General features: G+C 42.1%; 2 protein-coding genes across 2 annotated transcripts; both read left to right on the top strand.

Annotated features, from left to right (window-relative positions):
• The first annotated feature begins 841 nt into the window (after positions 1 to 841).
• LOC310864021 (dehydrogenase/reductase SDR family member 11-like) lies at positions 842 to 3460 on the top strand. The gene is made up of 7 exons (XM_083772555.1): positions 842 to 1030; positions 1605 to 1814; positions 1949 to 2043; positions 2290 to 2419; positions 2909 to 3001; positions 3109 to 3174; positions 3311 to 3460. The coding sequence occupies exons 1-7, from the start codon at positions 899 to 901 to the stop codon at positions 3350 to 3352; spliced, it is 768 nt and encodes a 255-aa protein (XP_083628681.1). The 5' UTR covers positions 842 to 898; the 3' UTR covers positions 3353 to 3460.
• Positions 3461 to 4536: 1076 nt separating this feature from the next.
• Positions 4537 to 25990, top strand: LOC310864315 (transcription elongation factor SPT6-like; the record flags this gene model as incomplete). The annotated part of the gene is made up of 36 exons (XM_083772958.1): positions 4537 to 4642; positions 4788 to 4961; positions 5352 to 5422; positions 5518 to 5713; positions 6087 to 6171; positions 6282 to 6537; positions 6736 to 6837; positions 6938 to 7051; positions 7175 to 7264; positions 8001 to 8143; positions 9763 to 9908; positions 9993 to 10115; positions 10388 to 10517; positions 10623 to 10773; positions 11787 to 11941; positions 12703 to 12895; positions 14610 to 14755; positions 14887 to 15004; positions 16241 to 16317; positions 16497 to 16632; positions 17105 to 17242; positions 18256 to 18423; positions 18543 to 18670; positions 18907 to 19114; positions 19440 to 19587; positions 21047 to 21189; positions 21314 to 21454; positions 21604 to 21799; positions 22525 to 22763; positions 23066 to 23182; positions 23360 to 23484; positions 24348 to 24460; positions 24554 to 24631; positions 25024 to 25202; positions 25309 to 25511; positions 25792 to 25990. 36 exons carry the CDS (start codon positions 4537 to 4539, stop codon positions 25979 to 25981), a joined length of 5226 nt encoding a protein of 1741 aa, XP_083629084.1. The 3' UTR covers positions 25982 to 25990.
• Between the last annotated feature and the right edge of the window lie 843 nt (positions 25991 to 26833).

Raw genomic sequence — 26833 nt, 5'->3', positions numbered from 1 at the left:
GGGGCTCCCAGAAAAATCAGTTAATAGCTTTGCTTTAGTATCAAAATCAGGTGAATTATTGAATAACCACGGCTACGGCTAAATACAAATCAATTTGGGGGTTCTTGCGGAAATGTATGAGCCACTGGCAGTCTGGCACTGCTGGAAGCCTGCCTACATAATTGAATCTCTGTTGCTCCACTAAGGAGCTATGTGTGTCTGTCCCAGTGTCCCTGGCTTGCCTGGGTCTTTTGGTTGGTTTTCACAACTAATTAAGTGTCACTGTTGCGCAGCCTAACACACACACACACACACACACACACACACACACACACACACACACACACACACACACACACACACACACACACACACACACTTACCGTTTCGGACGCGGTCGGCTTGCTGGAACCGGGCCGGCACCCTGGGCACGTTCCTGTGGGTCGGGAACTTCCGGGGACCCCACACGGAGTTGCACCACTCACTTCACACGGGTGTGATTTTTTCTTTTCTTTTGGTTCTGGCTTTCCACTGCAGCTCTGCCAAGACCCGCCTAGGCGCCTACGAAATAGCAGAGCCATAAGACAGAGTTAAGACAACTCCGTTCACTTCATGGGGCCAGTCCAATGGCGGCTCTTCTACATAGACTTCTATTCTTAGAGTATAAGCTTCTATTGGCGAATAGGGACACCAGAAGTTTACGGAACCACGTGACCGGGATGTTTTCTGCCCCCTCAATGTCGCAACTCTGTCTAGAGTTCACTCTGCGAAATACTAGGAGCGCTGAGCGCTGGGGTTGGTCACAATTTATCACGTGGTGGTGGTGGTCAAAGTGCCTCTCTCAGCAAAGTTTTCACAGATGTCAACACTAGTGGTCTCTATAGTCACAATATTGTAGGCATAGTCGTTTTTCGCTAGAATGGATCGCTGGAAAGGCAGAGTAGCTCTTGTGACCGGTGCTTCTGTTGGAATCGGGGCGGCTATAGCCAAGGAGCTTGTTCAACACGGCATGAAAGTCGTAGGCTGCGCTAGGGACGTCCAGAAAGTAGAGGTGTGCAAAAGATTGAAACTGAAACAAACATATTTAATTGGATTGGTGAGGTGAATGTTACTGTACAGTGTGTCTGTGTGTGTGTGTGTGTGTGTGTGTGTGTGTGTGTGTGTGTGTGTGACGGGGCTGCGCATATTGCCTGCACGTATGCAGGCTGCAGTGCAGCAGAGCATGCGTTTGTAGGCTACTCCTGTAGTAAAACATGCTGGAATCTAGCCCCTTTCGGGAGTCGGGACCTTTACCTTTCATACGCCTGGCTCTGCGTGTTCCCCACACGCCGTGACCGTGACGGCATGTGGCAGCCAACCCTATGCAGCCAACTTGGGCCTGGACTTTTCTTTTTTACTATGACGTTGTTTTTGTTTTTTAAAGGTCCCGAAGAGGCTAGCTGGAATCCAGCTCAGTGCTCACATTTGCTTAGCCTTCGACCAAGACTATCAGGTGTATTTAATCGAATCTGACTTTTACTACTAGATAAGAAAGTAAAAGTCAGACTCAATAAAATACATCTATGGGATAGCCTTGATCCAAGGCTACCTTTTACTTGCTGCAATTAACTACCTCATAATTTCAGAAACTGGCAGCAGAGTGTGTAAATGCAGGCTACAGTGGTACTCTGGTTCCCATCAAGTGCGACCTGTCCAATGAAGATGAGATTCTGTCCATGTTCTCTGCCATTAAAGCCCAACACCAGGGTGTGGATGTCTGCATCAACAATGCTGGCTTGGCTCATCCAGAACCACTGTTGAGTGGCAAAACCAGTAGCTGGAGAAACATGACAGATGTAAGGTTTTATCTATTCATTTATTTACATCATCCACCATGTGGAATGTCGAATGCATCCTCTGGAACTTGGAAGTAATCAGTTATGTTACATTGTGTGTCCCAGCCAGGGCTGATCATCTGATATTGTTGCAGGTGAATGTCATTGCTTTGTCTATATGTGTCCGTGAAGCATATCAGTCAATGAAAGAGAGAAATGTTGATGATGGGCACATCATAAACATAAACAGGTAATGTTAGAGTTACTTTCAGGTCAGCAATAGAATGTTTACAGCCATCTCTGGTTAATCAACACCCTTAAGTCAAATGAATGTCACATGTTTGTCACAATATTGTTTACAGGTTAACCATAAAATGTAGTATGTGATGAGGCAACCAGTGTTAGGCCCACAGATTTTGGCATTCAGGAGGCGAGCTATTGATATAGTGTACTATTGTGCCAATATATTTTTGATATAATCCATTATCTGTTGCAGCATGAGTGGACATCGTGTAGTTCACAATGCTGACGTACACTTCTACACGGCTACCAAATATGCAGTGACTGCCCTAACAGAGGCCATACGGCAAGAACTTTGTGATGCAAAGACGCATATAAGGGCGACAGTAAGATATACTCTTCGATACTCTTGACTTCGATATCTTGTCTTCGTTCTAAAGCGCTCATAACACATGCATAACCATCACCCTAAATATGCTGCAATCATATAGTCAATAATCCTATATTTAGATTAGGGATGTGAATTATCTATATTAATTATATATTAATGTGAGGAATACAATTAAATGAAAAGTGGGGTTTCAGGGGGTCTTGTCTGTCACATCACATGCAAAAGCAGAGACGTTTCTGTGGCTATACCAAGGTGGGGGGTACTTTTGTTAACCGGGCACGGGCCAACATGTGTGTTCCTTGCGTGTGCACAGATAGCATTACATTCACAGAAAACCACCCAATGATGGAACAACAGAATTAAATGAATTGTATAATCGAAGAATTTCTTAACGATTGATTACATTCCTAGTTTTTTAACTGGTTATGTGTACCACCATGATAAAAATAAGTATTCTCATTCTAACAATCAATTTCCTTTGCAGTGTATATCTCCTGGTTTAGTTGAGACTGAATTTGCTTTTCGGATGCACAGCCTCAGCCCTGAGAAGGCTGCTTCACAGTATGCAAGTCTAAAGGTGGCATATTCCATACATCTATAACGACTATAATCTAAACATGGTGAAGTTTCAGCCACCCCAAAACAGCGTCTTGAGTTTGACTCTTTTATTTATTTATTTTACAGTGTTTGGAAGCCAAAGACATTTCAAGTGCTGTCACTTATGCCTTAAGTGCACCTGCACATGTGCAGGTATACACAACACAATCACTTTGTTTCATGATGCCTCCATTGCTTTATGCAGTGTGAGATACTTTACTTACTCACTTACTTCAGTAGGCTAATGACTTACAAACATTTTTGTCTTGTCTTTATTTTTTATTTTTAGATTGGAGACATTCAGATGAGGCCGGTGGAACAGTACTTTTAGAAGAGAGAACCATGCAAGACTGGAAATTTGACTTCTCACATAATTTAATGATTTAGCTACTTGAGATTAAAAAAAAACATGTATTTCCACATTGACATTGTTCTATATTGAGTGTAGGCTATATGCACACACTGAATAGCCTAAGTATAAAACAAATAATTTCGCCTGTGTGTGCAAATGGACAATAAAGCAGTATTCTTTGATGTTTGAGTTGAAGCATCTGAAAAATCAAGCGCGCGTGTGCGTGCGTGTGTGTGTGTGTGCGCGCGAGCGAATCTGGTGGCTGAAGGTTTTCAGGCGGCACCTCTACCTGATATTGTGACGTTTTTGCGTCACCTCTCCTACATTAGTGTTGTGGGTTCTTTACTGCGTTCATCTTTTGCGTCTTCCTACTGGTAATGTGCCATTCAGCCTTGCAACACCCGAAACAATGACAGTTTTAGTTTATAAACGGGACATATTCAAGGGATTACGGATCTAACACCAAAGTCAAAGGTATGTTAATGATTGGGTATCGCATGAGGGAATGCGACGTAGGGGGACCATGTCACCTTTAGCATCTGTGTGGGCTACTGTACAGTACTGCATGTTGTATTAGCCACTTAGCATGCCTGCCTGAGCAGCAGCATCCCTGCCCAGATCAACTGCACTGTGGCTCACTTCAGTTCCCTGTTCGCGCAAAAATAGGCTACGTTGTAAAGTAGCCTACATTGCAAGATTTGCTGATAAATATCAGTGTTGTCATGCTACAGGATTGGAATAAAGTGCATTAAGGTTATCACTGGCGAATTATTCCAGCTACATCTGCAGTAATATGAAATCAATAGGGATGGATACGCCAAATACTGCATGGTAGCGCTCTGGCCCTTCTTAATTATGAATCAGCCTGGTGGACTATAATGGCTATATGAATTAAATAAAAATTAAATGAATTGTGTAGTGTATGTTTTAACAAACCCAGTCTGCTTGTACAGTGTTTTGATATTATTTAAAATATAATGAAACAGAAAATAGGTTGTGATTTATTATTTATTTAATAAAATAAATGGTGCATTAAACAAAAAATAAATTGGCCACCTTATTCACAATGCATCATATAGGAATTTTATGATGTGACTGAGCTCAGTGTAAGTAACCGCTGATCATATCAACAGACCCTGTATCATATCAACAGACCCTGTGTCATGTCTGACTTCATTGAAAGTGAGGCAGAGGAATCCGAGGAGGAATTACTTGAACAGTCTGGTGGTGAGCAGAAAACACCACAGAAACGCAGAGAGGACAATGATGGTAAGATCAGCCTTATGGGTATTCTGTAAATTATATTTGGTTCCATTTGATACAGTAGTACTAGTATCTCAAGGCAATACTGGCCTCATGACTGCTGACGGTTGACGGTAAAATGTTTACAAAGAAACTACATTTTTCATCTTAGATGATGAAGAGGAGGAAGAAAACGCAGAGGATCAAGATGAGCATGGAAACCTTCGTGGTCTGATTGATGATGGCTTAGAGAGAGATGGTGATGAAGAGGTAGATGAAGGCAAGCCGGATGAAGAAGGAGGAAGTGACTCTGGGGAAGAAATTGGGCACCGCAAGCGGAAACGGAGTAAGTGACTCCTCATTCCGTGGTCCCTTTCCATGTGCAGTCTGGCAATTACATTTTCATGTATAATTTTTTTTATATAGGGCGGCTGTGGCTCAGAAAGTAGAGCAGGTCGTCCAATGATCCCTGGGTCGGCGGTTCGAATCCCGGCTCCTCCTGTCCACATGTCGAAGTGTCCTTGGGCAAGACACTGAACCCTACATTGCCTCCAATGAGTCGGTCGGTGTGAGCTCGCCACCGTTGGTGTGTGAATGTGGGAAGTGAGGACGCTGGCGTCGACTGTTCACCGCTTCACCTCCCGTTGCTCCCAATGCATGAATGAATGAACCATTGTAAAGCACATTGAGCACTTGGAAAAGCGCTATAAAAATGCAATTCATTATATGTTTGCAGATTATGATGACCGCTTAGACGACGATGACATTGATCTCATTGAAGAGAACCTGGGAGTAAAAGTGAAAAGGGTAAATGTTCAGAGGCTGTGTTGTATTACAGTGACACATTCTACTACATTTTCTAGCATATTATCTCACATTCTCATTTTCTTTCCTGTGGCCAGCAAAAGTTCAGACGGTTACGAGATATGTCTGACGATGATGATGAGGAAGGAGACAATGAGGTGCGTGAGGCTCACGAGAAGGACATGATAGCAGATGAGATTTTCATGGGTGTGAGTGGCCTAGATGATGGAGAGGCAGCAGTCAATGTTCCATTACATCCGAGGGATGACGAGGAAGAGGAGGAGGAAGAGTCTGGTAGGAAGACGCTCCTTAGTATACAATTATTTTGACTGGTCATGTTCATGTTTACCTTACATCAGTGGTTCTCAAAGTGGGGTCCGGGGATTTGATAGGGTTTCAGCCCCAGCAAAATGAGTTAATATTGCATTAAAATCAGTTTAACCATGCAGTTTAACCCTATATTATACTTTGGCAATTTGAAAATAGCTGTTGTAAGCTTGTAGATTGGCTTTACTTTTTTCTTCTTTTTTAGTATTGAAAAATTCTTCCACCTGGCACAAAATCTTTTTATATAAGGGTCCGTGGTCAAATGTATATCAATTTGGGGATCCTTAAAAATGTTTTAGAACCACTGCCTTACATAACCTTTTATTTATTGAATCCTCAGACATTGATGACTTCATTGTGGATGACGACGGGCAGCCTTTGAAGAAACCCAAATGGAGGAAGAAATTGCCGGGCTACACGGACGCGTGAGTGATTCAGACGGGAAGCCCACCTGCTTCATTTGAAAACAGATACCGGTATTGTGCAAGAGACGTATCATTTGCCTTCTCACTTATCATCAAGGTCATTTCCACAGAGCTCTTCAGGAGGCCCAAGAGATATTTGGAGGTGATTTTGACTTTGCAGACTTTGACACGGAGGCCTATGATGACGGAGAGGACGAGGAGGAGGATGCAGAAGATGAGTCATGGGACCGGCCTAAGAAGCAGGTTAAAAAGAGGGTGGGCCGTCGCAGCATCTTTGAGATCTATGAGCCCAGTGAACTGGAGAGCAGTCACATGACAGACCAGGACAACGAGATCCGCTCCACAGATATGCCTGAGAGGTTTCAGGTGTGACTGAAGACTTGAACTACTTTTGAACAATGTGGTTGTAGAGAATTGAGTCATTGAGTCATCTTTCACATACTTTTTTATAGCCATAATAAAATGCATGGAAACATTTGTATGTCATAGTTCCCAATTATAGTGTGCTTTTGTGAGCATGTTACAATTAAGCAGTAAATACCTTGGTATCTTTGTTGTTTGCAGTTGCGCTCCCTCTCTGTGAAGCCTGCGGAGGATGATGAGCTGGAGGAAGAGGCTGAATGGATCTACAGGAATGCCTTCTCCACTCCCACCATCTCTATGCAGGTAAATCTACAGTCTAGGTATGAATGTTCACATTGATCTGTCAATATAGCAGACTGGTTGGCTTTCATTCACTCATCGGTAAGATTTGCTTTAAACTCAGGAAAACACAGATTATTTGGAAAGAGGCCCTGCTACTAATTTCAGCAGAAAAGGTCCCAGCATGATTCAGAAGATCAAAGAAGCTCTGAATTTCATGAGGAACCAGCATTTTGAGGTATTTATTCTTTGTGAGTGTGCCTGAAACAAAACCAAAGAGCGTAGTATTCAGGATTCAGTATCATTGTCTGAAAATACCAAAGTAAGTAAGTAATTTTAATAATTATTAATGTCTTCCTAGGTTCCATTCATAGCATTCTACAGGAAAGAGTATGTGGAGCCAGAGCTCAATATAAATGACCTGTGGAAGGTCTGGCAATGGGATGAGAAGGTGATTGATGGGATGTATACCTTTAATAATAATAATATTTTTAGACTATTACACTTACTTTATGACATGTCATTGTCTATGTACAGCTTCAGTCATTAAATCATTACAGAACTTAAATAATTGAGTCAACATCACTGCGTTAGATGTTTGAATTTTTTTGTAAATCTGTATTTCTGAATTTCTCGACTAGATGTTTTTACAATCTATCCGTGCATAACAACAACAAAAAAGCTCACAATTGAAATTAGGTGTGTTAAATCACTACCTAACAGTCCTAACTCAACTATATTGTAACTGTATACTGAAATTAATAGTCCAATGGTTTCCTTGAAAATCAAACAAACAGCATTATGCAAAGATAAAAAAGGGGTCCAAGGCACTCTGTTCCAGTGAAGTGAAAAAGCCTATATTTTATGGCATGGCGAAGATCATTCAAAATGATTGAATGATTTTTAATGATCTTTGCCATGCCATAAAATATAGGCTTTTTCACTTCACTGAAACAGAGTGCCTTAGACCCCTTTTTATCTGTTCATGTTTGAACCCTCGCCAACAAGCACCTGTATTCAGTTTACAACAAAGGACCACGGCAGTGCTTCATTCCTCTATTCAGCATTATGCTTTGGATAATGGTCGGCAGTAATGTGAAGTATTCAGTGAGTTGTCAATGGAGAATGGACTAAACATGCCAGACCACTGGAATGGCACTTTAACACCAGTCTAACTGTCTTTGCAGTGGACTCAGCTGAGGACCCGTAAACAAAACCTGAGGCGCCTCTTCCAGAGGATGCAGGCCTACCAGTTTGAGCAGATCTCAGCAGACCCAGATAAACCACTGTCTGATGGGATCCGCCCACTAGACACTCCAGATCTAGAAAGGTATATCCTAATATCCTGATACAGATTATTAAAAAAGAGCTGCAATAAATCCATTGAATCTGTTATTCACGCATGGCTGTTTTACCGGAGTTGAAATGCTGATGTTTCTGAACCTTTTATTACAATTTACAATTTACAATTTAGGCATTTAGCAGACGCTCTTAATCCAGAGCGATTTACATTAAGCAAGAACAAAAGCATGGGAATACATCACATAAAAGCATTTATCATGAAACATGCGTAAGCTAAGAAAGTAACAGTGGAATATCTATATAATGAAACTATACATATATACTACTATGCTATACATATGTACTATGGCGTGCTATGACTATATACAATGCAATTATAGTGCTGTCTACATCAAATGCTATCTAAGTCTACGGAAGTTATTCTTACAGGCAGGGTTGGGAAGTAACGGATTACATGTAATCCGTTACTGTAATCAGAGTAAAAAAAAACGTAACTGTAACGTCTTAGAGTACATTTTAAAATGTGTAATCTGGATTACAGTAACGGGGGTGTTGTAACGGGGGTTACAGGAGGATTACATTCTCCCCTTCCCCTCATTAATTTTTACAAACAAGTTATAAATTATTATAACACCAAACAGAATGGATTGGAGTGTAAACTGTGTAAAATCCTCACAGTGGAGGCTGCTGATGCGTCAGGGCGGTGTTGCCAATTTGCGAGAGAAATAAGCAACCAGGTCTATGAAAACAAGCCCAAAAGAAGCGACTATAAAAGGCCACACGAGCACTTCAAAGCTATATATATCGTCCATTAAACAATGTGCATATTTATATATATATAAATATATATGAAAATAGACGATCTACAAGCTCACAACCTTTCTACCATCATTTACAAGCAACTTCAGAAAAATAAGCCCAATGTGGCTTATAATAATCAGACCAGGCAACACTGCAGAGACACTAGATAGAAGAGCATATATGATATATTGGATTGGGGATATATTATGGGTAGCGCAGTCTTCTCTTTTAGGTCAAATACAGGAGGCTTTTTATTTAAAGAGTAGCCTACTCTTATAAATATAATTGTATAGGGCTGAGTTCTTTGTAGACTATATAAATGAATCTTTACTGTCTAGTCAATGTTTTAAACTCATGCCATGTCTATCTAAATGAGTGTCAGCCAGGAATGTCAAAAAGAGTTTTTATTTGCCACTTTGACCACACATGGATGGAGTTGTTGGTTGTCAAAGTTGTTGGTTGTTGTCAATCAAACAATCAAAATGGTTCTGTAGGTCAAGATGCATTTTTCTTATGATCTGTTATAAGTTGACACAATGACTCTACTACAGTAATGTAAGTGTTCAGAGAGGTCAAATTCTTAACAATTAAATTACCTTAACCATATTTCAGTTGTCCTTATCTTAATTTCATAGGCTCAACATTCTTGTCTATCAATGGTAAAACTTGTATTATCTAATTAAATTGAGTTTTACTTAAAAGTAATCCAAAAGTAACTGAAAGTAACTTGCAGTTACTTTTTTAATGGAGTAATCGGGATTACGTTACTGACTACATTTTTTAGCAAGTAACTTGTAACTGTAGGGGATTCCTTTTTAAAAGCAACCCTCCCAACCCTGCTTACAGGTTGAAGGATGTCCAGTCTGGTGAAGAACTGGGTGATGTCTACAACCACTTTCTGCTATATTATGGTCGAGACATACCAAAGATGCAAAACGTGGCCAAATTGAGCCAGAAGAAGTCCAAAAAGATTAAAGAAGTGGATGAAGATGGTAGGTTCAAGTTCTCATACTCAAATCTTGCTTTATTATTGTTCGTTAAAAGAAAACCCTCTGCATCATGTGTTACATTCACAGGAGAGCAAGAACCAAATGATGAGGAGCAAGAGGAAGAGGAAGAGGAAAAGCAGATTAAAGGGCCTGACCTGAAGTTGGCATCTCGTAGGGACATGTACAGTATCTGCCAGATTGCTGGGCTGGGTTAGTGCCTTACCAGTAATGCCCACTAGATGTCACTGTATTCAAACATAATTAGGCACTGGCAGCAAAAGGCATTTAATGTCCTACCATTTTACTTGCAGTTTCTTGCATGAAATGAAACTCATTACTTTCAAAATTACACCAAGCCTATAATATATACAATGATAATTTAAAATTATTAGTATTATTAATACTCTGGAGAAAATAGTTTAGGGCACTGTATCACTCTAGTGTAGGCTACAGTATATGACTCTTTGATCTGGTCTCATCAGATGGCCTGGCAAAGAAGTTTGGTCTGACTCCAGAACAGTTTGGAGAGAACCTGCGTGACAGTTACCAGCGTCATGAGACTGAGCAGTTTCCTGCTGAGCCTCTGGAGCTCGCCAAGGAATATATCTGCAGGTAAGTTATATAGGCATTGCTGGTGTCAACTTATTTTCTATTGCATTCAAGCTTATATTTATAATTTAACTGGCGAAACCAGCTCATGTGTCTGTTGTCGCCCAGTCAGTTCAGTACAGAGGAAGCAGTGCTGGAAGGCACGCGCTACATGGTTGCTATGCAACTTGCCCGGGAGCCCCTGGTCAGACATGTTTTAAGGCAGACATTCCAAGAGAGAGCCAAGATCAACATCAAACCTACCAAGAAAGGCAAAAAGGTACACTTGAAGAATTAATCGTTGGTTTAATCATCAAGTAATCTAGGTAAGGTTTAACATGTGACATAACAAATTCAACAATAAAAGGACACTATTTTATTTTCATCCAATATGGATGTGTATACAATAGTCATCTGCTATATAAAGTTCAAGTTGTGGTGGGGGCGCAGATATGCCCATACAGTATATGGACTGAACATTGGCAATGCGAAAACCAGGGCAGGCACACATCTGCGTTATGCCCAAATATCGTGGACATAGTGAGAGAGTATGGGAGAAAGAGAGAGACCTGGAACCTGTTTGTTTGTTTTTTCTTAGTTTTTTCTTTTCAAAAAACCACCTCACACATTAGATGTTCAATATCAGTCATGAGAACTAGGGACTTGTGTTTTCAAAGAGTCTAACATGGTTAAAATTGAGTTTTAATGGGTTTATAGAGGGGAGGTGTCTGATAAAATTAATATCAAAGTAAATATTTAACCAAGCCACTTAAAAACTGTCTGGGGTGCAGTGGTACACAAATGCCTGAGCAGTAGTAAATGACCACTGAAGTTAAAAAATAAATAAAAGTGAAATACCCCTTTATGTAATTTAATTTAATGAATACAAACTCAAACCATTTTGACCAGATCTATAAATTGTTTAGTTTAGTGGAAGTTTAATATTTATGGAGATCTCAGTATCCGTCAATCTGACTGATTTGATTGCGCCTGATGCCATGATGGCACATTGAGGTTAGACAACCCACGGTTATGGCTGAGTCATAGAGACATGGATATTCTCTGTGATTTTGGATAGTGTACTATTGTGATATGGCATAAGTGTTCTATAAAAATGTTAATATCTGATCTGTAAAAATCGGTATCGGCAGATAAATCAAATGATCAGAATTGGATCGGGAGCAAAAAAAGTATGATCTTAAGCACAACTATTTTTTATATATTTTCGATGCAGTAAAACAAGACCTGCACCCAACATTTTAAAAACATTAAGTGTATTTGTTTATCTTACAGGATGTAGATGAGGCCCATTATGGCTACTCATTCAAGTACCTAAAGAACAAGCCAGTGAAGGAGCTGAATGGAGACCAGTTTCTCAAAATGTGTCAAGCTGAGGAGGAGGGCCTGCTTACCATCAACATTTGTATTGATCTGTTAGGAGTGAAAGGGTAAGAATGTCTTTCAGTACACACCTTAATGTACTTTAGACCATTGTTACACTTGAAACCCACCAGGCACACAAGCACGTGCAGACACCGATATTTTCAGCTCCCATGCACGTGACGTTGTTTTCACGCTCCAGGTGGAAAAATAAGTTTTCCCGCAAGCATTCTCATTGAAACGCATTGACCAGATGTCCCGCTGTGGCCAAATTTGGCGACAAGAGTCGTGCACAAACCTCTGAGTCTGTGCACTGAGTCGCTCACAGCATGTGGGCAACGCTTTTTTGATGGGTTCCCAGCGTCACACAGCCTCGGAGTCAGAACTATAACCTAAAGCCCAAACCACACCAAAGGGTCTCCATGCAACTCCTTGCAAACAAACGATTGCGAGTAGACGCATGTAGTTGCAAGCAACCATTGAATTGAACCAATTGAATCACTTGCGCCGACATGCGCCACCATGTGCCGACGCTAAAACCGTTTTGTGGCATCTCAACCCATTGGTGTGCTTAATAAGTAGGACAAGCTCTGATCTTTCTCACTGTTAGGTGACAATGTTTCTGGGAGTATCTATTACAAAAGTCACAGACTAATCTAACTTCTTGGTTCTTATAAAGCCTAATTATAATTATCTTTTTTCTATTAGTTGATGGGAAGATATTCAACATCATACTCAATATTGAGCAGTTGACTGATGTAATTATCGCTCTTGATGAACCTCTGTGTTAAACTGCTGTACTGAACCATTGATTATGCTTATTGGGCAGGTATGGTGACCAGACTTACTTTGAGGAGATCAAGCAGTTTTATTACAGAGACGAGTTCAGTCACCAAGTCCAGGAGTGGAATCGCCAACGCACCTTGGCCATTGAGCGTTCTCTTAAGCAGTTTCTCTACCCACAGATGGCTAAAGAACTAAAAAACAAGCTGATTGCAGAGGCAAAAGAAAACATTATCAAGGTATGTGCACGTTGTCTGATGGGCCAGCACCATGTTATATAACTAACACAACCAACAGTTCTTCTAGTACAGCGCTACTCAACCCGCGGCCTGTGGGCCGCATGCGGCCCGTCCAACATGTCCGTGCGGCCCACCGGCCTGTCATGGTCATACTAATACAAAATATGTTTGTTCTGCTTTCAGTGAAGAAAGGTCATTTCTAGCGTTTGTAACCACACGATGCGATCATGCACTACTGAGCTGTTTGTTCTTACTGCTGACAAAAAGTGGCTGTGTTGTTGTTGTCGATTTACAAGTCCACAAGCACTGCTGCAGCATGTATCCACGACGCGTTGTGCAGTTGTATATCGGCTCGCGTTCGGACCGTCATGAGGAAGTGCAAACAAGTTACGGGCGCGGACAGAAAGCAGCATGTTTTGTGCTTGTGCAAAGAACATCTTCCTGGCTTGTTTCGGATCTGTGAAAGTGCAATGGGAATTATCAAGTAAAAACAGCGCAACGCTTTCATTGACGAGACCCATGCATGCATGCATGACTGTCGGAGGCGTGGGGAAAATGCAGACTTAAGTGTCACATTAAGTAAGAAATCTCTCACTCTCTCCCTCTCCTTCTATCTCTCCCCCTTCCCATCTCTCTCTCTCTCTCCCTCTCCTTCTATCTCTCCCCCTTGGCCCCTTCCTTCCCTCTCTCTCTCTCTCTCTCTCTCGTCACGTAGTTGTGGCGTTTACTGTTTACCGTCCCCAATGTACAGTATATGTCGTCTCTCTCCTGCCTCCTCTTTAACAGATGTCGCCCAAATCAAACCTGATTAAGAAACTATTCGTTTTAATTTGTAGGCAGTAATTAGTAAAGAAAAGTGTGAATGAATGTCACTGGAAGATATTCATGATTCTCTGTTGTGTTTGTCAGCCACTGACTGAAGCCAATCAGCCAATGACTTATTGTACTTACATTGTTGCACTTTTACTAATTCACACTTGGTGAATGAAGCCTGATTCTTGATTTGGAATCAAGTATGTCCAGAGAGCCTTATCATTATATCCAGAGAGCCTGAACCCATTAAGTAGGAAACATATGTTTGTTTCCAAAACTGTAATTTATAGGTATGTTATTATTTGTACCAGTCCATGAGACTGTGATATGGCTTATTAATTTCAGTAGTATTGGCCTCTTGGTTATCTCTGATATTTGATTTATATGCAACAGTAGTCTGTTCATGTTCTCATCACATTTTGTGAATAAAAGCCTCATTTTGTAACTTAATTTGATTAATAATCATTCCATGTCATGACAATATTTTTTTTCAATGAGGTTTGGCCTTTCCTAGATGGAAATGTCGTCCGTGTGTTTCCTCAATTTCTAGACAACTCATAATGTGTTAGAAAATCACGGACAAAAATATAGGACCGACATTATTTGGACTTGCGGCCCTTGGACTTTTGGTATTTTGCTGAGTGGCCCCTGAGCCATCAAAGGTTGAGTAGCCCTGTTCTAGTACAACATTATGCATACAAACAAAGGCAAAACTGAAGGTGATCATGTAAAATATTATGTCGATCAAAAGCAATCTTTCTTTCTTTGACATCCCAGGTATCCCAGGTGTTGATAACAATGTTTCTTATTTTGGCACTGACTTTCCAAAGCAGGCGGCTCAGAGCATTGATGTACTGTATATTGAGCCCACAGTTTTGTGATAGTGGTTGCCACTCCTCAGGCCTGCAGCAGGAAGCTGTACAACTGGCTGAAGGTGGCGCCCTATCGTCCTGATCAGCAAGTAGAGGAGGAGGAGGAGGAGGAGCTGGTGGTTGAGGCTCAGGGCAAGGGCTTCCGCGTACTGGGAGTAGCTTTTGCATCCGGCAGGTAGGTCATTAGGTCAATGTCCATATTGACACAGTGGACATTTAGCTTTTACATCATGGAGGCTATAGGCTTTATTAGTCTATTTATCCCTGTAGTGTAGCACTTTTCCCCATCTATCTCTTGCTCCTCAGGGACACACCAGTGTTTTGCGCCCTAGTGAACGGTGATGGAGAGATGGGGGATTTCCTGAGGCTTCCCTATTTTCTTAAAAGGAGAAATGCATGGAAAGAAGAAGAACGAGATCGGAAGGTGAAACCCTTTGTATTTAAATCAGGTGCAGGTTACATCAAGCCAGTGGTTTTCAAACATTGTATGCCCAAGTCACGCCAATGAGCAAGTCAAAATCAGGCACACCTGTATTCATAGAGAAAATAGCAGATCTACACTCACAATACGGCTATTTTCTCTATTTCTGAACACGCCAATAATGTCATGGGCAAAACAGGGATGCCAGATTGAAAGGGGTGAAAAAAATTGTACTTTTATTAAAGTTAAATAAATTTTAACTTAAATTAAAAAAGTTTAAAAAAAAAAATACAGTTTTTGTATACAGTATAGTTGTATATATTACAATAATAATTTGTGATTGTCACAAAATCCCAAGGCATACCTTGGACTTGACACACCAGTTTGGGATCCACTGAATTAAGGCAGTGTTTCCTGCAGGAAAAAGCTTTGGCATGGTGCTTTAAATTATTAATTAATTAATTAATTAGATTAATAAATTAAGATTAATTTGTATTATTGCTCTTGTATTGCTATTGGAGACACTGGGGGACACTGGGCAGGCACTGGGGAGGCACTGGGAAGACACTGGGAAGACACTGGGAAGACACTGGGGAGACACTGGGGAGGCACTCACACTGGGGAGGCTCTGGGGAGGCACTGAGGAGGCACTCAGGGGAACACTGGGGGGACACTGGGGAAGCACTGGGGAGACACTGGAGAGGCACTTAGGGGGACACTGGGGAGGCACTCGGGGGGACACTGGGGAGGCACTCGGGGGGGACACTGGGGAGGCACTGGGCAGACACTGGGGAGGCACTGAGGAGAAACTGCAGCCACTGGGGAGACTCTGGGGAGGCTCTGGGGAGACACTGGGGAAGCACTGGGGAGGCACTCAGGGGGACACTGGGGAGGCACTCGGGGGGACACTGGGGAGGCACTGGGCAGACACTGGGGAGGCACTGGGGAGAAACTGCAGCCACTGGAGAGACATTGGGGAGGCACTCAGGGGGACACTGGGGAGGCACTCAGGGGTACACTGGGGTGGCACTGGGGGAGGCACTGGGGAGGTACTGGACATTTCATATCACACACACACCATGATTCACTAGCCCCCTCTTTTTTTTGGCAGCTTGGCATGGCGCGATTTATTTCAAGCATGGCGCAGCGCCATGCCAACAACATTGTGCAGGAAACCCTGCAAGGGATGGCATCGTTATATGCACTCTAATTCTGTGCAACAATATGTTATTACTGTAGCTCCACGATATTGACAGTCTGAAAAAGTTCCTGAGCTCCAAGAAGCCTCACATCATTGCTGTTTCTGGAGAAAACAGGTTGGTCCCTCAGTTTCCCCTTTATACTCAACCCTATCTGAATCATTTGTAGATATGCTCCAATTTATTGTGTGTGTGTGTGTGTGTGTGTGTGTGTGTGTGTGTGTGTGTGTGTGTGTGTGTGTGTGTGTGTGTGTGTGTGTGCGTGTGCGTGTGCGTGCGTGCGTGCGTGTACGCAGGGACGCCCTAATGGTCATTGATGACATAAAGCGCGCAGTCAGTGAGCTGGAGCAGGAGGCATCTTTTCCCGCCATCTCTGTGGAACTGGTTGATAATGAGCTCGCCATCCTCTACATGAACAGCAAGAAATCAGAGGTCATCTGCACGTCTCAGATTTCTAAACCTCCCTTTACTGTACTAAAACATTCTCTCACTTTGTATATTTGAGGGGCGCTATCCCCTCCTATACACAGGTTTAATGTTTGTCTTTAGATCAATGTTTGTTTTGGAAAATGTACGTCATAATGTAACTCATTACGTCATATTGTCTCTTTATTGTTAATGGTGTTTAATGTTTGTGTTGGCACAGTTTGTTTTATATCACCATTGCATCACCTAATCAACATGAGTTAGACTTTAATATATTAGCGCCCCTCACTTCACACAGGTGTGATTGTTTTGGTTTCTAGCTCTCTGTTCTCTCTCTTTTTGTTTCATGACTATGTTTAATTAAATAATCTCATTAGCATATCTGTCTGCAGCACTGACTCCCACACTTTATCCCTGCCCTCTGTTAATATTAATATTTTCGTTCCATTGCAAATATGCTTATACATACACTGTACAGGCAGATTTCCGGGATTTCCCTCCTCTCCTGAGACAAGCTGTGTCTCTAGCCAGGAAGATTCAGGATCCTCTGGTGGAATATGCACAAGTGTGTAGCAGTGATGAGGACATCCTCTGTCTGAAACTGCACCCCCTTCAGGTAGTGACATCTGACTCAAACCATAGTTTTGACGAAATTCAACCAATAATAATGTTCTTCAAGATGCTAATTAATGTGGCACCGTATAAACCAGACTCATGCAAATCATCAGTGATCAGTGATTGATGAACAGTGATTATTGAGCACATTGGTTTGATCATTTACACATTGTGATGGAAACTATACTTTGCTGTGCTTATGCCGACCTGTAATGATATTAATGTTGTGATATCATTAGCCTTAGTATGCATGCAGCAAAACATCGATCCCAAACGTGGGAACATATTTCTGACACATGCATGGTTGCTATCCTGCAGAAACCTTGTATCGCCATATTTAATCTTTTTATACGTTTTCTTAAATTAATTGCCTATTTGTTGCCTTTGTTGTATGGCATGCAAACGTTTTCTCACCCTGGCATACCTGAATAATAAGTACAATGCAAGGTTGGAAATGGTCCTTTGCCACCATTATAGCCAAGAATAGAAAGGAAGAAATAGTAGATAGACACAATAGTGGTCCCCAGGTTGATTCTTGGTCCCTGGTTGAAACCAGTTGAAACCCCCTACAGCAGTGGTTCCCAAAGTGGGGTCCTTGAGGGAGTTCCAGGGGGTCCCTAGCTAAATTAAAGAATATATTTAGGAACCAAATGGATCCTTATGGGTCTTGTAAGAGTGTACAAATGGAACCAAACAGACCTAAATGGAACCAAACGGACCTAACGGGTCCGTTTGGTTCCATTTGTACACTCTCAGAGTTAAATTAACAGTGGTTTTACAATTTAAATTGGGTTACCAGAGATAGAAATTCCATCAAATAGGGGTCCGTAGACTAATATGCATGTCAAACTGGGGGTCCTTGAAATTAAACGGGTTGAGAATCACTGCTAGAGCCGTAAAAATCTTCTCTTATGGGGCGCCCTGGCATATATTTTCAAATGGGGGTCTGCAGGCTGATGAGTATCATTTTGGGGGTCCTTGACATGAAAAAGTGTGGGAACCACTGGTCTACAGGATCACGTGGTGAAGGAGGAGCTGCTGAATGCTCTGCAATTTGAGTTCATCAACCGGGTGAACGAGGTGGGCGTGGACGTGAACCGGGCTCTGGCCCATCCATACACCCAGAGTCTGGTCCAGTACATCTGTGGACTGGGTGCTAGAAAAGGAACCCATCTTTTAAAGGTGAGGGAGGCAGCATTTTGCAATTGGTTTACCTACATCTCTTTTTGTCCTGCTTTCAATGTGTTGTGTGAAAGTGTAAACTTGCAGCTGCCTGTTGTTATTCACTGACTGATTTTCAGATCCTGAAGCAGAACAACACTCGTTTGGAAAATCGTACTCAGTTGGTCACCATGTGTCACATGGGTCCCAAAATCTTTATCAACTGTGCCGGATTCATTAAGATTGATACAGCGTCTTTGGGGGACAGGTCAGGCATAGACTGTTGAATCATGTGCAGATAATAGTGCATGAAGAAAAAATGCTACACAGGATTCAGACCCACCAACATTAAAAACTTGAAAAAACAACAACAACATGGAAATAATTACTTATTTTAATATTGACAGGACAGTACAGTCTTAAGATGTCAAGAATTACACTTGCATTATTGCTGAAGTATTGGGTAATTATCTTAAAGCATCTCATTAGCATCTCTTTCTGCAGCACTGACTCCTACATTGAGGTTCTGGATGGCTCACGGGTTCACCCGGAGACCTATGAGTGGGCTCGCAAGATGGCTGTGGATGCTTTAGAGTACGACGAGTCAGCTGAGGATGCCAACCCTGCAGGAGCTCTCGAAGAAATCCTGGAAAATCCAGAGCGGCTGAAAGACCTGGACTTGGATGCTTTTGCAGAAGAATTGGAAAGGCAGGTCTGTAAGATATAAGTAGCCTTTTATTATCTTAAATATATCACAAACATCTGGTCGTTTTTTTGCCTTGCTAGATACAAGAAAACCTCATCCAGCCTTTGTATTAAGCCAACTAGACTACTGTAATGAATTGTTCTCCAGCCTCTGAATCCTGGAAAAGAGAACACAACTCTTGGGTTTGAGATTGAGTTTAACATTTTAGTGACTATCTCTGAACGTTGAACCTCCCCATGAACCTTCTTCCAACCTCAGACAAAGTATTTCTTGCATTTCAGAGGTTCAGAGGATGGAAATCTCCCTGTCTAACAATGACTGTGTTTAATAGGGCTATGGAAACAAGGGTATTACGCTGTATGACATCCGGGCTGAACTGAGCTGCAGATATAAAGATCTGAGGTCCAGCTACAGAAGTCCTAACACAGAAGAGATCTTCAACTTGGTCACTAAGGAGACACCAGAGACTTTCTACATTGGTGATTATAATGCACACAAACTTGCAGACTAAACTGATCTCTCAATAGCAAATGTACGTAGGTTTGAATCTGACATTCATTGTGGTGTGAATATTAAATGAATACAACGTTTCTCATATTGCCATGAATTGTAGGGTCCTATTACATCCTGTACAGGCAGAATCAGACAAAATCTGTAGGAGTTACTGTATATTTAAAAAATCACACTTGTGTGAAGTGAGGGGGCACTCTTATCATCATACATCATCACATTCCGACCAATCACAATTGGCCTCACCTTTCTGCCCTCACTTTTTATCATCAATTCTGTGATACACAATCTGTGCTCAGCCAATCAAATCATCGCTATGGGGTACACACATTGCTCAGCCAATCAAAACATTGCTATGGGGTACACAGACACACAAAGCTGGGCATAGGAGGGGCCCTCACAATCACACTTTTGTGAAGTGAGGGGCGCCCAGTGTGGCTGCCACATGACGTCACTGCTTAAAGCAAACATAGACTCGACTCCCACATGACGTCACAAGTGGGGGCCTGTTTTTGTTGGGGGAGCATGGGATCAAACCCATGAACTTGTGGTCCAAAGGCGAGAGCTCTGCTCTACCGAGCTACCCGGACATGAATAAGACAAACAATACAAATAAATAATAGACTTGGCTGCCATAGGACTTCAAGTCTGAAAGCCAGACATTGGAGGGGCTAGCCCCTCGAAAATGTATTGCAAAAATCGGCCTCCTGGTGGCACTATAATGTGTCTTTCTCGACCTAGTGGGCAGAGATGGAGCTGTCTGATTTTTCAGGTTTGCAGGGTCAGTGTGAAACTTGACACGCACACTCCCTTGAGGCTAATAAATAACCTATTTCTGCAAAACACATTTTTGGGGGGCACCAGCCCCTCCAATGCATGGCTTTTGAAATTCCGTCATATGGTGGCCAAGTCTATGGACTTTTGTTTAGGACACTAAATGAGGAGGAGAGATGTCATGTGGCCAATATAAATACATCTTGTGACTGGTTTTGTTTTATATGTAATAACACACTGCATGTGTGATTTTTACTCCTACAGATTTTGTCCAAACAGCCCGCAAATCAGTACATATTATCTCTGTAGTCATGTGATCAAGATGGATCTGTCCGATTTTTCACATTCCAACCTGATTCAAGACTGGCTTCCAAACTTTGTAGTGCCTTGGATAAAGGCCCTATATAAATGCACCGGCCCTGGGTAGGCAACCCGGCCTGGCGGAGACCTGTGCTCTGAGGAGAACACTTTTCTAGTTAAGGCTCTGTTCCCTTTAGTGTAGCAGAGCCTGTGCACTTGCACAAGAGCAGATTCCTCATTCAATTTGACTTGAATGGAACAGAGACTAATTAGTGGCACCCGTACAGGATGTAACATTAAACGTTAAATTTATGTCAATATGGCTGCCATGAAAAGGTTTATTGCTTGCTCTAGGTAAACTGATTACCAGCATGGTGACAGGCATTGCTCATCGACGTCCGCAGGGAGAAAGTTATGACCAAGCTATAAGGAATGATGATACGGGTCTGTGGCAGTGCCCTTTCTGTCATCAAGACAACTTCCCTGAACTCAGCGAGGTAGAGATATCACTGTAGTTACTTAGTGTGGTGCTGCATTACTGTATGTTAATGTTAATGTTTGTAACAACCGTAGTAGCTATTAGACTGCAAGACTGCAAGTGATTCTATATCTTCCATCCAGGTGTGGAACCATTTCGACAGTGGCTCCTGTCCTGGACAAGCTATAGGCGTACGCTGTCGCTTGGACAATGGAGTCAATGGCTTTGTCCCCACAAAGTTCCTCAGTGACAAAGTGGTGAAGCATCCAGAGGAAAGAGTCAAGGTTGTATTTTTATTTTTATTAAATTTCATCTAACTGTTGTGTTTGTAAACACCAGTTTGGTACTGTTTGTCCAGGCTTTGTCAAATATAGAGACTACCACTGTATGCTTCTATGTCACTTGATTGTAAGATGTGTGCTCAATATTGTAGGTTGGCATGACTGTGCACTGTAGAATCATGAAGATTGACATAGAGAAGCTCAGCGTAGACCTGACCTGTCGGACATCGGACCTGTCAGACAAGAACAATGACTGGAAGCTCCCCAAAGACACTTACTATGACTTTGATAATGAGAGTGAAGACGTGAAGAAAGAGGAAGAGGCAAAGATGAAACAGCACAGAACAAGTTTGTATCCCTTTGCTTTGCCCTGTCTTCACACACCCGGGGGCGTGATGAATAAATTATATGAAAATGTCTTATTTATTTTCAACTATTCATATTGCTGTCTGTCCGTCTACAGCTAATCTCCGGCACCGTTTTCCAGAACGGCCTGTTATAGCGCCCCCAGGAGGCCGACTTTTGTAAAACACATTATTTTATATTACTCCTCCAGATTCTGTCCAAAAATCCTGAAAATCGTTACACAGTATCTCTATAGTCATGTGTTCAAGACGGATCTGTCCGATATTTCATATAATTCTAAGCCTTTCAAAGTTGCCTTTCAAGATTGGCCCGTTTTGAATTTATGTGAACTCTTTCACAGACTTTCCTACTAGGCTGAGGAATATATCCCACCCTTTTCACATTTTTGGAACAAAATGCCTCAAATCATCCAATTGCCACCCAAGGCACCCTTTTCATATTGGTCTATTATAGTGCCACCAGGAGGCCACAACCTGACCTTGCCTGGTGGAGACCTGTGCCTTTTTCTAGTTCATACCCTTTGATGCTTTTGCTCAACCTCACTGTGTGTATATACTCATGACACAATCACATTTCTAAAAATATATAAGCATGAAAAGCGCCCCGGTGTGAAGACCTTACATCCTTACTTGGAGAATACAAAATGGAGAATAATGTACTATATTTTATGTTGCTTAAATATTGGCCATGCTTCTCTCTCTCTGTAGCCTACATTAAGAGAGTAATCGCCCACCCGTCCTTCCATAATATCAACTTTAAGCAGGCGGAGAAGATGATGGAGTCCATGGACCAGGGAGACCTGATAATCAGACCAAGCAGCAAGGGGGAGAACCACCTAACAGTCACCTGGAAGGTAGCTGAAGGAATCTACCAGCACATTGATGTGCGGGAGGAGGGCAAGGAGAATGCCTTTAGCCTGGGTCACACCCTCTGGATCAACAATGAAGTAAGGCTCTGTGACTTACTAGGTCTCTACATAGATGAAATATATAGAGGGTATGTGCGTGACATCATCATCATACCCGGATGTTATGTGGGCTACCTACAGAGTGGCAAAAAACAGTAAACACTAGCCTTGACAGCCCAAACATCCAAACAGAAAAGTCCTATCTGATTGCATTTAACGACATTAAACTCACTATGCCACTCAATTTGACACTCATTTTATGCATGCGCATACCCTCTATACATATGCTGTATTTACATTAAATTCATTCTCACTTTCATACCTCACCTCTGTTTCGTAAGGAATTTGAAGACCTGGATGAAATCACTGCACGATACGTCCAACCGATGGCTGCATTCGCTCGTGATCTTCTTGGTCACAAATATTTTCAAGAATGCAGTGGTGGTGACAGAAAGGGAGTAATATGTGTATAATGTAATTTATTTACAGTTGTATCAGAGCAAATGCCCATATTTTAGTTTAGTGTATAACAACATGTTATTTTCTCTGTGTGCTGGTGGGAATGTCAACACCACTTTGGACCAATTTTGAAGTATTGTTTAACAATCATCAGCTACTGTTTTTCTGAATTACAGAAGATGGAAGAGGTCCTGGTGAAAAGCAAGAAGGAGAAGCCTACTTTTATTCCTTACTATGTATCTGCCTGTAGAGAGTTTCCAGGCAAGTTCCTGCTTGGTTACCAGCCCAGAGGAAAGCCAAGGTTAGACTGCCAACCAACACCCACCATCTTTGTAATGTTAATGACCCATTCATATAGCATGCTTGCATTTTGTATACAAAGCGAAATGCTGCAGAGGGACTTGGCCTAGTTTCTATCCATGCGCCCTGGCCCTGGCCTGGACTTCCTCACGGCCAAAGATAAAATGTGTGTCAGGACAGAAAGGGGGGGCATGACGTGCTTTTTTGTCTGTGCCAGGGTGCTGTTTGCCAAGAGAAATCGTGAGCATTGGAGACGTACTAAGACCGGATTGAACAAACATAGTAACCTTTGTAAAGTAAAGTTTTTGGCAATAGAGTTATTGTATTTACAAACTATCTAAAAAGGGTGTTTTTTTGGGCACAAGCACATCTTCAGTGTGTGTGTGTGTGTGTGTGTGTGTGTGTGTGTGTGTGTGTGTGTGTGTGTGTGTGTGCGCGTGCGTGCGTGCGTGCGTGCGTGCGTGCGTGCGTGCGTGCGCGCGCCTTTGGACCACTGGGTTAGGTCTAGGTTCGATCCCAGGCACTGCCAACTAAGTGTATGAGTAGCATGGCTTGGGTAATTAAGACAGGAGCTGATAGGTGTTGTGCTCCACCTCAGCAATCCATCTCCCAGGGGTCTAGCAAGCACATTGAAAAGGGGATAGCCACCCTCGTTTTTGGCCGATACAGACAATAAGTCATCATGCCGACGTGCTACCTTTTTGGATTTTCTTTTATTCTTATTTTTTGATGTATACTGGATTTGGGTTTAGCACTCACACTGAAAACCATTGCTGATGCGCAACCTCTTTTTCTCATATACTTATACCTTGTATATCTTTGCTGTTCCAATACCGTAATCATTGAAAGAATCTCATTTGACAGGGTTGAATTTGTGACCATCACGCCTGAAGGCTTCAGATACAGAGCCCAGATGTTTCCCACGGTCAATGGACTGTTCCGCTGGTTCAAGGACCACTACCAGGAACCAGTGCCAGGTCAGAGACCTAGAGATAAAAAACTCACAACTAAATGAGACTCTAGCCATCTGAACCTATAATGATATATTTCTCTTTGTATTTCCCCGATAGGGATCACCCCTAGCAGTTGTAGTAGAACACGAACTCCTGCATCCATCAATACCACACCAGCCAATATCAATATTGCAGGTTTGTTTTCGTCAATCAGTACAATCTGTGTTATTGCATTGAGATCTGAAACGTTTTACTTTGTAGATGTGCTATTTTCAGAGCGCAACACCCAAGCGCAACCAAACATAAAATTACTTGTCTTAGTTCTACTGGATCTCTTCTCCACTAACAATATGGTCTAGTTTCCATATATTATTTAGTCTTAGTTTTAGTCATAATAGCTTTGTTTTTATTTCGTTTTTGTCGTAGTCTGAAAAAAAAATTCATCATAGTTTTAGTCAACGCAATTAACACTGAAGTTGAACGCATTCTTGAAGGAATGAGACACCTCCATAGTGCACTGCATGGTATTCAGTGTCTCACAGTAGGGGGTACTGTGCTTTGTGTGTTCCTCCCTCTGTTCTATTCAGACCTGACCAGGGCGGTCAGTGCCCTCCCGCCCAACATGACCTCTCAGATGTTCAGTGCCATTGCTGCAGTGACGGGCCAGGGTCAGAACCCCAACACGACCCCTGCTCAGTGGGCATCCAGCCAATACGCATACAGTGGGGGAAGCACTGGGGGAGGGGGCAGCAGTAGTGCCTACCATGTACGTTACACAACCTTCTTGACTCCTTTGACACAACTACAGTAAATTATGCTACAGCAGACTTCTTTTAACAAAACCAATCCCTGGATCTCATTTGCATTCGTAGGTGTTTGCCACTCCTGCCCAGCAGCCTCTTACCACTCCCCTTATGACACCCAGTTATTCCTACACCACCCCAAGTCAACCACAGAACATCACCACCCCGCAGTATCCTAGCAGCACCCCTCAGTCCTCACAGGGGCATCGACCATCCTCCTCCACGCCATCTTCCTCTTCCTCCCGGAACAGGACACCACAGATACAGCCAAAGTAAGTCACATCAGTGTTTCTAACCAGCCTTCATATGGTTAACCATTATTAGTTAAAAGAAAGGTGAGGATACCACCTCGGTCATTCAGCCACAAAAGAGATCATATACAGTAGTGTGCATACATAATAACCACTTCCAGTTTATACTTTATAACATTGACTATAACACGACATGAGATAAGAATATTGCTAACATATGCTTAAAAGATGGACCACATTTCTGTCACTCTTGGGTTCTCTGGTTTGTTTACTGTTTTGCTTTCTGCTCCCAAATCCTCAGAGCGACTGCACATACCGCAGTGGACTGGGGTAAGATGGCAGAGCAGTGGCTCCAGGAGAAGGAGGCAGAGCGCAAGAAGCAGAGGCCCAGTAGGATGACACCGCGACCCTCGCCGAGTCCCATGATTGAGAGCACGCCCATGTCTGTCACCGGAGATGCAACACCACTGCTTGACGAGATGGATCGCTAGAGTTGCACAGTAAACCAAATAGAACCAAAAGGGGTTAAATTAAACTACTTTAACCCTGTGTCATTGTATCAAAAAAATGTATTACGTTTTCAAACTATTCTAGTAGTAATATTTTGTTGAAGCAGTTGAGTGGTTAAATGGTTAAATTAAAACTAGCGACTGTACTGGCGACTGTGTGTGTAGCTTGGGCTATTCTGAAGTGGGTTAGGGTCGTTATGTCTACCGGTATCAGTTATCAGGACAAATAACATTCTGTTTACCAACACAGATATCTCTGCTGTCGGGAAGAAACCACCTAACTATAAATTTTTTAGGAAATAAAGGAAACCTTGTATTTTTGGTTTTGGTTGTGCGGTGTGGTGTGGTAAAGGTTTCCCTAACACATCACATCAGCAATGTAGCGTTTAACATATTATTTAATTACTGGATGCATTGCACAGGCCTATTTCAGCGGAATAATCTTAGTTAAATTAAGCTTAGTTAAACTGTCTCAAATTAGCAAAAAGTAAGCGCTTGTTGATGTGATGTGCCTAGAAAGAAGTTAATGCATGTTTCCTTCTTGTCGACACCACAATGCAAAATACAAATACTTAAACAAGCCAAAATGTAAAAGAATTCCTCACATACTGACATACGGTATACCAATTCCTAATGTATACATGTCATCCTTTTATGCATCTGTTATTGCACATGGTCTTATACTGGAAATGTATACATGAGCATCATATCCCAGTAGGCTACTTGATGTTATGCTTCTTGCAGTGCTTGTAAATTTCAACCAGATTTGTTTGTATTCTGCATAAAATACAAGGCCTACTATAGTAACCGCATGTTTTGTTAAAATCAGGCTTT

This window comes from Protomyctophum parallelum (genome assembly GCF_964188405.1).
Source record: "Protomyctophum parallelum genome assembly, chromosome: 9".
Taxonomy (NCBI): Eukaryota; Metazoa; Chordata; class Actinopteri; order Myctophiformes; family Myctophidae; genus Protomyctophum; species Protomyctophum parallelum.
This window is presented reverse-complemented; position numbering and strand designations above follow the sequence as displayed.